At 41.6% G+C, this 13,465-nt stretch overlaps 1 protein-coding gene across 1 annotated transcript; it reads right to left on the bottom strand.

Moving 5' to 3' along the window:
* Positions 1 to 8,784: 8,784 nt before the first annotated feature.
* LOC113924733 (C-X-C motif chemokine 6-like) lies at positions 8,785 to 10,942 on the bottom strand. The gene is made up of 4 exons (XM_027598891.2): positions 10,741 to 10,942; positions 10,455 to 10,587; positions 10,259 to 10,342; positions 8,785 to 9,887 (listed from the first exon to the last, which is right to left on the bottom strand). Exons 1-4 carry the CDS (start codon positions 10,844 to 10,846, stop codon positions 9,869 to 9,871), a joined length of 342 nt encoding a protein of 113 aa, XP_027454692.1. The 5' UTR covers positions 10,847 to 10,942; the 3' UTR covers positions 8,785 to 9,868.
* Between the last annotated feature and the right edge of the window lie 2,523 nt (positions 10,943 to 13,465).

Genomic DNA, 13,465 nt, shown 5'->3' with positions numbered 1-13,465 from the left:
GGTGGAGAAGATGAAGCTGGAGTCGTTCCTAGAGACAGGAGACCTCAGCGTGAGGGTGTATTGCTGCCTAGAAGTCTGCAGCAATGTGACTTTTCATGCTCCCCTGATGCCTTTTATACAAGCTCCCTCAAGGCCAGTAAGGAGGAAAAAGATAGGGCAGGAGAGGTGAGGGTATATGGAAATACATGTGGAAGGGTGGTCAGGCTGTGCCCAGCCCAGATAAATGCCAGGCGGGTCAGGGTTCCCGCTCAGTTTCATTTTTACTTCCTTTCACACTCTCCCCCATCCTTATCTTCGTCCCCATCTCCTTTAAACAAATATAACCTCCCACTTGGAGGTAAGAACAAGACTGAAGTCCTACACACATTTTCTCTGTATCACCATGTGATAATGCCCTGATAAGGCAATTTGTAGGCTTAAAAGACACTTTATGAGTATCTGAAAACATAAATATGCAGCCCTTTCCAGTTGCCAAGGAAAGCAGTTGTTCCCAAATTGGCTGTTGACAAATGCTAGGATTTGTTTGTAGGATGTGGATAAAATATGAGCCAAGAACCATAAAAGGCTCACTCTGTGCATTAGCTGCTTTCTGTTTTCCAAATGTATTATTTTTTTTATCATTTCATCCAGAAACTAGAAGAAAAATTCATCTCCCCTTGTGTTATAAAATAAACTGCTTCTTTCTGACACCTGAGTCTACCCTAAAAAGCAAGCCCCAGAATATTTATTTTTTCTCTTATTTTTATTATTACAGGGAAGCATGTAATATAATTTATTGTAAAAGTTTCATACACTGCAGATGTATGTGGAATAAGAAGTGTTATCATCATCATTCTACATCCTCACTCCCCAGTGGTAACCTTTGGTAACAATTTGGCATTAGTTTTCTATGCTACCTGCATTTATATACACACATATACATATGCATAGAGACACACACACATCACTCATAGAGAAGCTCATATATAGATAGAGGTAGACACAGAATTTTTAATAGAAATGGGATCATTATATAGCTTGCTTTTGTCCTTCCCAAATATGTCTTCAGCATCCTTTCATGCTACCCCAATGTAGTTTTGCCCCATCCTTTTTTAATGGCTGCATGACATTCTATGGCATGGGCAATCCTCTGTCCAACCTCTGTCTTATTGGTGACCTCAAGGGTGTTTCCAGTTTTGCAGTATTACAAATTGCAATAAAATCTCTATTCCTCAGTTCTCAGACCCTCCTTATGGGTCTCGATCTCAAACCCCACATGATACAGATAAAGCCCCGCAGAGATGCAGGGCAGACCTACACATCACATGCTGGCTGGTGTGTATTATTGTCTGGATCCCTGTTTCTTCTATACAACTTGCTGCCTGAACTGGTCTGCACACTTTTGAAAGCCGAGGCATGCCCTACGTTTCTTTGAATGCTTTAGGTATCCTTCGGGGTGTAGGATAATGCAATATACAGTGGGTCCTAAACAGTATTAGTCAGTGACTGTGTATCACATGAAGGAAAGTTTCTCTTTCCTTTTTAATCAGACACAATCCTCAAACCAAACTCCATGTGGTCCCAAGTACCTGTGGGTATAGAAAAGGTGATTTAGAAGGCTGGGAATAAAGGATAAAGTTCGGGCCACAAACTCTCTTCCTGTTAAAACTATGCATGAATATTACACATTATTATTTAAACTTCCTTTTTTTGCCTACTTTTTATAACTTTAAAATTCTGGTAAGAAAACACTCAAAATATTCAAATGTTTACTTTTTTATCAAAAGAATGAATACAGTAAATTATTTTTTCCAATCTTTTTTAAAGATTTTATTTATTTGACAGAGAGAGAGAGAGAGAGCGTGCAAGCACAAGCAAGGGGAGCAGCAGAGGAAGAGGGAGAAGCAGGCTCCCCGCCGAGCAGGGAGACCGATGCAGGGCTCGATCCCAGGACCCCGGGATCATGACCATAGCTGCCTAACCCACTGAGCCACCCAGGTGTCCCTTGTTTTAACTTTTAAGCCAATGTCCCCTGTTGTCCCCTGTAGTAGGTGCCAATGACTACTACACCTACTTAAGTTCATAAGCCCTGTTTTATAAGAGTATTTCTTATTTTTCTCACCCCATTTATTTTCCTCTTGTAACTTCCAGTCTAGCAGTAGAATATCTTAAAATGATTTTCCACCTCTCCCAACTCAGAAATTCATTGTCTAAGAAACAGGATCAAGAAAAAGCTGAGATGTGGAGTGAATTGCAGAGAGATTATCAGTAAGAAACAGAGTAAAGAGAATTAACTTCTTTCTAGTTCTTCCTGAGTGATGGCTTTATCGTCTTTCCTCATTGAGACTGAAATGTTATTAATTCTCTGGTCAGATATATTTTTATTCAAATGTAAGCTCAAAACCATTTCCAGAGCAAGATACAAAGATTTTTTTTAAGCATCATAGTATCTTTCTTTTTCCATCCATCATAAGCCCCAACACATATTGTTCGCTATATTTATTGGCTTCACTGGACACTTTTTCCCTCATACATACACTATCCAACTCTCTTTCCTGGTTCATTTAGTATCAGGAAAGAGGTAGGCACGTAGAAGAGTATCATTAAGTCATTGTCTTAATCAACAAATTTGTCACAAAAGACACATACATCGTCAGCAAGGTTCATCAGGAAGCATTAACAAATTTCTTGAGTCATTAAAATTTCACAAGCCTATTAGTTGGCATTTGAGGAAATAACGTTTTGCTAGCTTTCGTTGATTCAATAAATATTAAGTATCTATTATGTACCAGGTGTTTAAAAGTTCTCTTCGTTGTATGACTTGGTCATTTAACTATTTCTTTTTTAGAAGTGAGACCTCAAATATTTGTGCAAAACAATGGGACATCGATACTAATCTGCTACTACTAGAAAAGATACTTTGAAATTAGTTATTCAACCAAAAGAAGTCAGCTTATACAAAATAGTATATTTAAATGAATGCTATGAAATTAGTGTCAGGGTTCTTGGGTTTTAAAATGACAGCCTTTTTATTGATCTGACATTGTCATGCTGTTCATTTTATTTTATTCTGTGGTAAGTTACTTTATCTCTTTTTCCTTTAAGTCATTGTATAAATAGCAGAGTCATAGAGTCATTCAGGAAACGAGCAAGTTTTCTAAGACTCAAAACAACTAATCTGCTAGCTATTTTAAAAGGAAATATCTAGAGGCATTTGAGGAGAATTATCCCTGAAAATTAAGATATATTAACTCTGTCTTACATAAAAGATTTTGAACTGACATCTCCCAAGTATGAAGGAAACAAGCTATCACTTGCAAATTAGTCCTAAAAGCAATTGGTACAGAAAATCTTAGGGCTAATACAATTTTGGGTCCCGTTGTTAAAGCACCTTCAGCAATAAGTTGAAATTCTAGCCAGTAAAAGATTTCTTACATGTGCTGAAACCAAATATGTGTTCTGTATAATTCTGAGTTGACAAGAATGATCCAGACCTTAATTACTCTGTCAGTCAAGTCAATTGAGGCTGTAGACTGCCCAGAGATGAAGTGAGGGGTGGGGGTGGGGGGCAATGGAGAGGAAGGGGGTGAGGGTGAAAGAATTGAGGAGAAATGTCTTCCTGGGTGCTGTTAGACAGAAGCACTCACTGCAAAGTTCAGCAGGCCTGAGAATTTTCACTTTAACTTTATGTTGATGAATAGCATCCACTGAACATCCAATGCATAATGATACTCTTGTGGAACAAGCCAATCCCAAATTTAGTGACCTACAACAATTTATTATTTCTAATAATTCTGTATGTTAATGAGTGGCACTTGGACCTCACTCAGGCAGGTGTAGTCAGAGCACCCCTGGAGGGGCTGAGACCCCCACCACAGCCTCACCCACCTGGGAGGGCTGGGGGCTGGCTGCTAGCGAGGTGCTTGCTGGGGCAGCCCATCTTCCTGCTCCTCCTTTTCCAGTAGCATGATTTTACTTCTCAGGAATACATTAAGAACAGAAGGGAGGTAGAAAGGGAGGAAAGGTGAGAAGGAGGGAGTGAGGAGACAGGAGAGTTGGGAAGGGAAGGGAAGGAAGAAAAAAGAAAAAGAAAAGTGAAGGCACAAGCCCTCCACTCTCCTCCTTTCCCTTCCCCTCACATCTTCTCCTCCTGGTCCCCTCCGCTCTCCTTGCCTTTTCCACCTCCTCTCCTCCCCTCCTTGCCTCTCCTCTTCTGTGATTTTTCCTTCCTCCCCTTCCCTCTCCTCCCCTGCCCCTGAAACCCGACTGCACCTCCTAGATTCATTCCCTTTCAGGAGCCTCCCTCCCAGGGTGGCACACCACAACAGCGTCCCTCGGCTGCTAATGATGGCTGCCCGAGGCCCTCTCTGGGCACGGCCCAGGGCCTAAAGGGACTGTCTTGCCCAAAGTTGTGCCCGCCTCCCAGAGATAGCCCACATCTAGTGACCAGTCGGTGGGGGGAGTACAGAGATCTGCTCTCTTGCCACAATTCAGAATGGCTCTGAAAGGCTACCCCAGCTTCAGAGCTTTGCAGAGCCGGCCCCTGAATCTTCTGGTGTAGCGGCAAGCTCTCCCTCTATCCGACCCTCTCTTCACTTCCTGACTGATGGGCATTCTTAGAGCACTCCTCAGTAAACTTCCGGCACACAAATGTCCTCTTGGAGTTTGATTCCAGGGAATCCCACCTAAGGGACTCTTTCTCTCTCTTTAAAAAAATATCTAGTCCCTTTTCATTCAGCTTTCAAGTAAAGCTTTGTCAGAGAGAACTCAGTATATTGGCCGTCAAAAGGCCCTAACTTAGTCTGAAAGCTTCTCACTTTTGTCATCTCCACATCAGAAGGATCCTGGGCTGGGTCTAGCATGTAACAAGATTATCAGTAAATGGGTGTTGATGGATGAATATTTATAAGAAGGAAAATACACCATACATGTTGATAATGCTAATACAGTAATGACAGAGAATAGAGAGAGAATATGAATACATTGTTTCCAGAAGCTTCCTAAAAAAGACTCCTGGAAACAAATTCTTAGGTGTACTAAACATCCATGCATAGATAGAAAGAATATGGATACGTTTGGGGAAAAAATGATGGCACTTAAACTATGGAGCTCTCAGTTTTCTGAATTTGAATGAGGAGAAAGGAACTAATATTTGTCAAGTATCTACTTTGTTCCAGGATTAGCCCATAGTGCCTGTGAGATGGATATTTCTGTACTGATTTTACAGACAAGAAAACTGAGGGATGGAGATGTTAAATAAATTGCCAAGGTCAAACAGCCAGAAGTGCTCAACTAGATCTGAAACACAATTACACTGACTTTGTACTGTACCACGAAGGGTAAAGAACTATCTCTTGCCGCTCATGCTAGAAATGAGGTGGCCATTTTTCTCTTTGTTCAATCTGGAGGTGGATCAGAAGCAATCACCCCACATTTATGGGGCAGCAGAATCACCTCTATTAAGAATGTGGATTTTTCAGAGGAGGAAGGGGTTCTTGTCATTTCTCAATATTTAAAAAAATGGGACTCTAGACTTTGTAAAAACAAAATTTTACACATAAACTCTAGGTCTTTCTATGTCATTGTTTCACTGCACATATCTGAAGTATGAACAATCCTTTTTGGGAATGTAATAATTTTGCTGACTAAAAGCAAACCAGGACCGTCAGCCAAAGTCAGAATCATGTGCACTCTCCTTGTCTTCTGTGATTCAGTCAGGCAGGAAAATCAAAATCCCCAGGTGCTCATTCTATGTGGTAAATTTCTCAATTTGTAACATCCAGGAAGGACTTTTGAAGTTATGATGTACAATATGTGAGTTACCCACAGCAATTCTTTTCCTTATGCAGGAATTAAAAGTATGAGAGAAAAACAAAGCCACTAGTCAGATTTTATCATAGATCCTGTCATAACTTCAGGAATTGAAGGATTATGTGAAGGTGTCACACCCAGAGGCAAGCAGGGGAATATGGTAAAATGAAGGGCATTAATTAAACATGGAAAATTGTCTGGTTTGGGGGAGTAACATAGATATTTTAGCTGACCTCTTTTTCAAGTCCCAGTGATTTTTATAACCGACAGTGAGTTTCAGATGGATAACAGTGGGGGTGTAGTATTTAGGAGTCTGTATGAGGAAAATATAAGCTGTATCCCTAGAAGAACTTCAGTGGGTTATTTTTCCCCAGATATGTTAGTCCTGGAATTTGCTAGTGGCAGGATCAATAGTAATAGTAGGATTAGTGAGACGTAGCTGTCACTGAGGCTCTGGTATAGGTTATCTACATCAGCGATATAATCTATTTTCATTATAGAACAGCCAATTATAGTGTGAGCATGACAAACAGAATTGCAAGAATATTACAAATGAGGTCTTATTCTATGGTCTATAAACAAGCTAAACTTACAAATCTTGCTTCTGGAAAAAACAAAGATCTAGAATGATGACAAAGAAAAAGTAATCAGTAACGTTTATTTCTTCGCAGAACATACATTTCACCTATTCAAAGGACATGTAATATGCTTTCATTTATTATTGTTAGGCACTTACTCAATGAGTATTTTGGGGCCGATATGACAAATCAGAGATTGTTTAAAACACTGAAATTTATAGTTCTTACATCTATGGTAATTTGGCTTGCTTTCTTAATGTTTCCCTAATATTAGTGTATGATTTATAGGTTCAAAGGGATAAAAAAATACTGTTTGAGAGAGGAAAAAGATATCACAGAAGCTTAGTGATTTTTTTAAGATTTTATTTATTTATTTGAGAGAGAGAGAGAGAGAGAAAGCACAAGTGGGGGGGGAGGAGCAGAGGCAGAGGCAGAAGGAGAAGTGGGCTCCAACAACCCAGGGCTCGATCCCAGGACCCTGAGATCATGACCTGAGCTGAAGGCAGACACTTAACTGACTGAGCTACCCAGGCGCCCCAGAAGTTTAATGATTTTTTTTAAAGATTTTGGGGTATTTTGTGCTTTTATCTATTGCTAAAAAAATTTGTCAGCAAATCATCTCTGAATTTTTCCATATTTTTGTATCTTCCTGTCTTTTTTCCTTTTCTCTGTCCTATAGATATATTAATATATAATCATAATGTATTACTATAATTAATATATTATATTAATTAATAATAATATGTTAATACATATATGAATCTAATTGGTATTTTACATATAAGGAAAGAGATGAAAAGATGTAGAATAAATTAAGTTAGATATAGATGTACTAATAATATATTAGTCTGTACCGAGAAATACATGTGTTAATATAAGCATATATATTAATCCAGTTGGGGTATGAGTATATATGCATATCAATTGGATTAGTCTCCTTCCTTCCATTTTCTTGCTTTTCCTAAGAATGAGCTATTTATTTTTTTTAAGATTTTATTTATTTATTTGACAGAGAGAGAGACAGCGAGAGGGAACACAAGCAGGAGGAGTGGGAGAGGGAGAAGCAGGCTTCCCGCCAAGCAGGGGCTCCATCCCAGGACTCTGGGATCATGACCCTAGCTGAAGGCAGATGCTTAAGGACTGAGCCAGCCGGGTGCCCCAAGAATGAGCTATTCAGATGAACTTGCTGTTTTGATACTTAGAGACAGTGGGACTCGTTTAGCCTGGACCACTCTTCTGCTTAAGCACCTACTATGTGCTCAGAGTGTCCTAGAAACAGAGATGAATGTGATAAACATATCCTTGACCTCATGGAGCTTACAGTGAAGTTGGATAGACACTAAATAAATGATCACATGTATATCGTCCCTGTAGATTCTGTAATCATGTCAGTGACAAAATGTGAGGAAGGAAAAGAACAAAGTTCTATGAGAGGATATGAAAGAGGCCTTCATCTAGTAAGGGCAAGGACCAGTGGAGGCCCTAAGTGACAGGTAAACTGACCTCGAAGGAAGAATGGAGTTGGCCAGGTAAAAGTGAGGTGTATATGTTATGGGTTGAGGGGACTGCATAGGCCAAAGCTCTTGTTGGATTACTTGTAGATAAGAAGAAAGGAAGAGAGTGAAGGAATTACGATTTCTTCAACACCATACTGAGCAGGTTACTGATGTTAGGACACGATCTGATTACCTGCGGTTCAGGATACTTTATTAATTCTTCAGCCAATCTGTGTCGGGTATTGCAGATGCAGAGATGAATGACATATGATTGATGATCTGGGAGAACTCAGTAGAATAAAGAATCTACAAACAAAAAAGCCCCACAGTACAATATTTGCTAATCAAAGAAATTCAGATATCTAGAAGATGCTAGCCAGAACATCAAAATGGAGACCAAGGAGTTACTCCGGGAGTGCCAAGGAAAATTTCCTGAAGGAAGTACTGTTTGAGCTGACTTCTAAAGGATGAATAAGCTTCCTCCTATAGGCAGAAAGTGGTAAGGCCCTTCCAGGTAGAGGCTCTATCAAATGCAAAGGCGTGGACCCCGGAAAGAACACGCCCAGTCAGGGAACTAAGCTCCTGACCACACTTATGCAAGGGGAAAGGGACGTTGAAGCAGCAATCAGAGGTCAGATGAGACAGAACCTAACTTGCCCTGCCTTGCAACTTTGATGTCACGTCTAGGAAATAGGGAGCCAGTTAGGGTTTGTTTTCTAAACAACCTGAAGGCTGTCGGTGCTCTGGAGGAGTAGCTAGAAGGGGACTGAGCTTGGAGAAAGGTGGGAGGAATGTAATGGCCCTGGGAAATGAGGGTCCTCTCTGCTAGCCAGAGAGTAGCATAGTTATTTTTAAGATAATGTGGCATTAAAAATAAATGGACATTTTGTAACAGTATAGGAAGGAAGAAACAACATAAATAAATTTTATAAATGTTTTATTTTTTTTCCCAAAGAACAAAAGAAGTGCTACAAACCAATGAGACACATAATAAAGAGTAACTTTCACATGGTAATTGTGATGCATAGGCAATTCTTTATCACAAAATGATCAAAACCTTAACCTGTGTATACTTTTTGAAAACTAAATGTGAATCTATATTTAAATAGCTCAAACATCTTTTCAAAACTTTACGAGTACAAATCATTGTGAAGTTTGCTTTTATTCCTAAAAAATGCAAACAATGCATTTCTATAAAAAAAAACTAGAAATAGGGAATTTGCCTATATCCTAGCTTCTTCATCTGTCCAAAACATATATTTAGTGACCAGAATTATAGTACTCCTAGTAAAATGGTTAATACACACCATAAAATCAAGGTTTAGTAAGTCATGACATTATGCCATACTAAGAAGACATCAAATGTCTAAAATTATAGGAAAAAAACATATTAGTTCTTATAGAACGTAAACATTTAAAAATTCTAAATAAGGAAGTATATTTTATACAGATAACTGCATGTTACACCAGCTGTTTAAGGCAATATAACTCAGCATCCCAGAGTCAAGAGCAAGGAAACCTAACATATTCCCCAAGAAACGATACCAAAATATCTCCTATTTCATGAGGTGTGAAGATAACAATTTATCTCCACCTACAGCATTCTAATGAAATAACATTCACATATTAAACCCACAGCCTTCTCAGTAACACTGTAAGGAATATATTCTAAAAATACAAGTCATTTTGAAAGCTTAACAACCACTGATTCTTGACTCACAATTTAATCAATTGCCAAAGATTTCAAATAGCACAGCAGATAAAATAACAGCAAATAAATAGTGGGAAATACTGTGTTAAATACTTCATAAGCTGAGCATTAAGCTCGAGGGACAAACATAGGTGCCTCCCCACCATCCTTTTCTCAAAGTGGGAAGTTTATGAAGAAGCCTAACTCATTGGAGAAAATTTGTCCTTGCTTCTTGTCTTCACTGGGTCCTGAGACACTCAGGAAACCGCTCTGCTAAGGAACTGGGCAATTTTTCCAGGGCATGGTCCTTTCTCTTAATCAGTTTTTCTTCCACTGTTGAGAAAAGAATCATATTAGTTTAACCAAGTTTCTACACTCCTGTCTACTCAGACCTATTTTCAAAACACAGAGCTTATGAGCAATGAAAAAAAGCAAAGGGTGGACGCAAGGACTATACTAACAACTACAAAAAAATACATCTCAGTAATGAGCTCTATGGAACCACTTAGGCAATTACATGTGAAATTGGTGATGAGTCTTCCCGGGACATTCCAGAACAACTTTTCCCCTTTCTCTTGAACCATCTTTTATTCTAAGCGTGGTCTGGAATGTGGTAGGCAAATCCCAGGCAGAGAATAAGGACCTTGAGAAGTCTGCACTCTCAAAAGAGACTAAAAAGCACAAAGATCAAAGCGGCAGGGTACCTGTCCAAAATTTTCTGGATGACTTTCTTCATCACAGGGGTTTCTGGGTCCAGACAGACTTCCTTCTTGTTCTTCAGGGTGGCTCTGCAGAAACAAAAAGGGGGTGAGCCCTTGAGCCCCAGGGGCTCAAGACTCAGGCTAAGAGACTTCTCTCTTGTCAAGGTCACAGTGGACACCGAAGCGCACGAGGACTTACACGACTTCCACCTTGGAGCACTGTGGGCCGGCGGCGATCACCTGCACCTTAGTAATCATTCTGGGATGAATCCCCTGTGTGGTGGTTAAACACATGCAACGGAGCTCCCTCACTATGGTCGAGACGGGACCGGCTGGGGCACAAAGAGAGACACCGTTCTAAGGCAGGTTGGCGGAGAGCTCTTCCCCCCGCAAGCCCGCCCAGGCCACCTCCCCGCGCCGCGACCGCCGCGGAGGCTGGACGCGCCGCTCGGCCCGTGCGCCTGCCGCGTGCTGTGCGCTCTCACCGCTGACGAGGGGCCCCGGCGGCGTCAGCAACAGCAGCAAGAACAGCGCGCACAGGGAGCCGGAGGGCCCGGGGAGGCGGGCGGCGCGGCTGGGCAGGAGGCTCATTGCGGCAACCAGGGCGGTGAGGGCTGCGGGTTCTAGAGGCAGGAGAGGAGCGGGGATCTGAAGCTCCTGCGCACTGTGGCTTCCCCCAAGTCCTTTGCATCCCTTTTATCTGCACGGGCCCCTTCCCCCCAGGCAGGAAACTCAAGCGTTGGGATGCTCGGGAAATTCCCTGGATGAGGGGGGTGGGCGGAGGCGGGAAGGGGGGCAATGGGTGGAGGGGGGCTGAGCAGAGGGAGTTGAGGAGGAGGGTGGCTGGGAGGAACTGCCTCCTCCTCAGCTGGTTGCTGCAGGGATTTCGTCCCCTAGGCCAGCCAGGGCTAGCGAAGGCCGGCTTCTCCTGGGGACGGAGCCTTTGGGAGAATCCCCTCGTTCCCAGCTAAGGAGGAAAACTGGAGCCAAACTGCCAAGTTTGACTTTAGAAAAATTTCTGAACGATCTTTCTAATTTATCATCATTATCATCATCACCATTCAGGGAATGTAAGCTGTGATTAAAACTGCACTAAACAGAAAAACCTTCCTCTTCGGCTTGCAGGCAGATCATTCTAGGTTTCTGGCTCGAATTAATTTCTGATTCTTTTGATTTCGGCTAGCTTTATTTTCATCAAAGCCATATTTTCATCAAAGCCAAGATGCTTTGATGAAAATATCTCTACTCCCGCTTGAAGCCAGTGGCAGGAAGGGACTCCCAAATCAATTCTGCTAACTGGAAATGCTGTCCTTGTAGCTCCGCAAGCATCGGCGTGCCCGGTGGTCTTCGAAAATCTTCAAAAATCACTAAGCAAATTGCCCTGGAAGACGATGCCTTGCTTTCGGCAGTTCAGTACACTGGTGAATTGGAAGAGGCGGGTCTTTTGGGGGGGGAGGAGATGTGATGGGGAGCGGTGAGTGCAGACTAAAGCAGAGTCCCAGCTGAGCCTGTTCCAGCAATGGCTCCAGACTCTGGCCAGGTGTGTAATTGACCCAATTCTGACAGGCTGTGGGAGGCTGATGAGTTTGAAGAACTCTTCTGGAAGTTTGGTGTGGGGATTTGAATCCATTTGGCAGCAAGACAGCACCAACTCTGGTTTTGCTCAACTTCATGGGAGAGAAGAACCACAAGCTTCTGGAGTGATTTAGCATCATGATCAGTGGCTGCTTTAATCCACAGGCCTGTTTGAATCCAGGTGAGCTCAGAGCTGCCCCCTGAAATTGAGGGGTGAGGTAGCTGGAAAAGGGGTGAGGTAGCTTCCAGCTTCCTCATCCTCTCTCTTCTCTCTCTCTTAACTGTGAAAATAGAACGCTGAAGTTTTAACGGCAGGTCTTTCACATGTCTAACTCTGTGGAAGGCATGAGTATGATATTGGAATGACACATGGACTTTCTTTCATGGAACTCTAACTAAATCCTCTTCTGGATTGTTCTCAATACCCTTGTCCTCACAGTAGGCCAGCAAAGGCATTGGGTACACATGACAGCAACTGGAAGCCAGTGATGGAAAGAAATTACTTTCCTTGTCCCTGAAGACCCTGGGGAATTTTATTGACTCCTCCACATAGCTTCCTTGGCAGAACATCACCTCCATTGGTGAACAAGGAGGAGGTCTCATAAACCTTTAGAACTTTTGGTCTGAAAGGAAACCTGAGAAATTGACGAAGGCTGGGAGGTTTGGCCTCACCTCAGGGGAAGCTAAATGGAAAGTTCTCTATTCTGCACAGCTTCCTGATACCATCAGCATCATACCTGACTCAGCTAATATAATCCTTCATCCTTCTAGGGAGTGGTAATCTGGGAAAACAACCTGCCTTCAGATTTATTATATTGACTTTTTAGAGATTAGAATGCATCTAAAAACAAAAAGTAAACCTCACGGATGTGAATAAAACAAAACTTCAAGAACGTGACTAAAAATCTTGGGCAATTAAATTCAGCTTAACAACAGCAAATAAACCACAATATAATAAGAAGCTTGAAAAAAAGCTTCATGACATGGGTTATTTAGGGGTGTGTAGGTGTGTGTGTGTTTAGATTAGTTCCAAATAACCTATTTAAATATAAATGAACTTATGGGTTATTTTGGCACTAAATGGTAAAATCAGAGAAGGGTCATGAGACGTGATTTCCAGTTTCTCCTGACATTCTTATAGATGTTCATGTTTCACCTGGTTTGCATTCTGAATCAACTTGCCATGGATTATTTACAGAATATAAGGCAAAAAATTTTTCTTCAGCTGGCGGGCAGGTAATAGAAAGTTCCCAGGAGATGTAGGCTGTTGGATTGCCCAACCTAACCAGGAAATAGTGTGTAACTTAACCTGGGTTCTCATTGAAATCATTCTGGCCCACTGCCCATGCCTAGCTCCTGTCCAGGAATCACTGGTGTGGGCCTTCTGCAAAGACAGATAGGAATGTGGATGGTCCAAAGACTCCCTGTTGTTGAGAATGACAGCACCAAGTACCGTAGAAGACAGGGTTCTTTAAAAGTAGTTGTTTCTTTTAAAGGGAGGCTATTTGCCTTACCTGCACTCTGTCTAGGTAGTGGAGAAAGGCTCTGCGTTATTTTTGTCCCTAAATATAATCAAACAATCCACAAAATGACATTGACATCCTGATAGCCTGAAAGACTGACTTGTTTGTCAGA

The sequence above is a fragment of the Zalophus californianus genome, chromosome 2, assembly GCF_009762305.2.
Source record: "Zalophus californianus isolate mZalCal1 chromosome 2, mZalCal1.pri.v2, whole genome shotgun sequence".
Classification (NCBI taxonomy): domain Eukaryota; kingdom Metazoa; phylum Chordata; class Mammalia; order Carnivora; family Otariidae; genus Zalophus; species Zalophus californianus.
The sequence above is the reverse complement of the archived record's forward strand: the minus strand, read 5'-3'. Positions and strand labels throughout refer to the sequence as shown.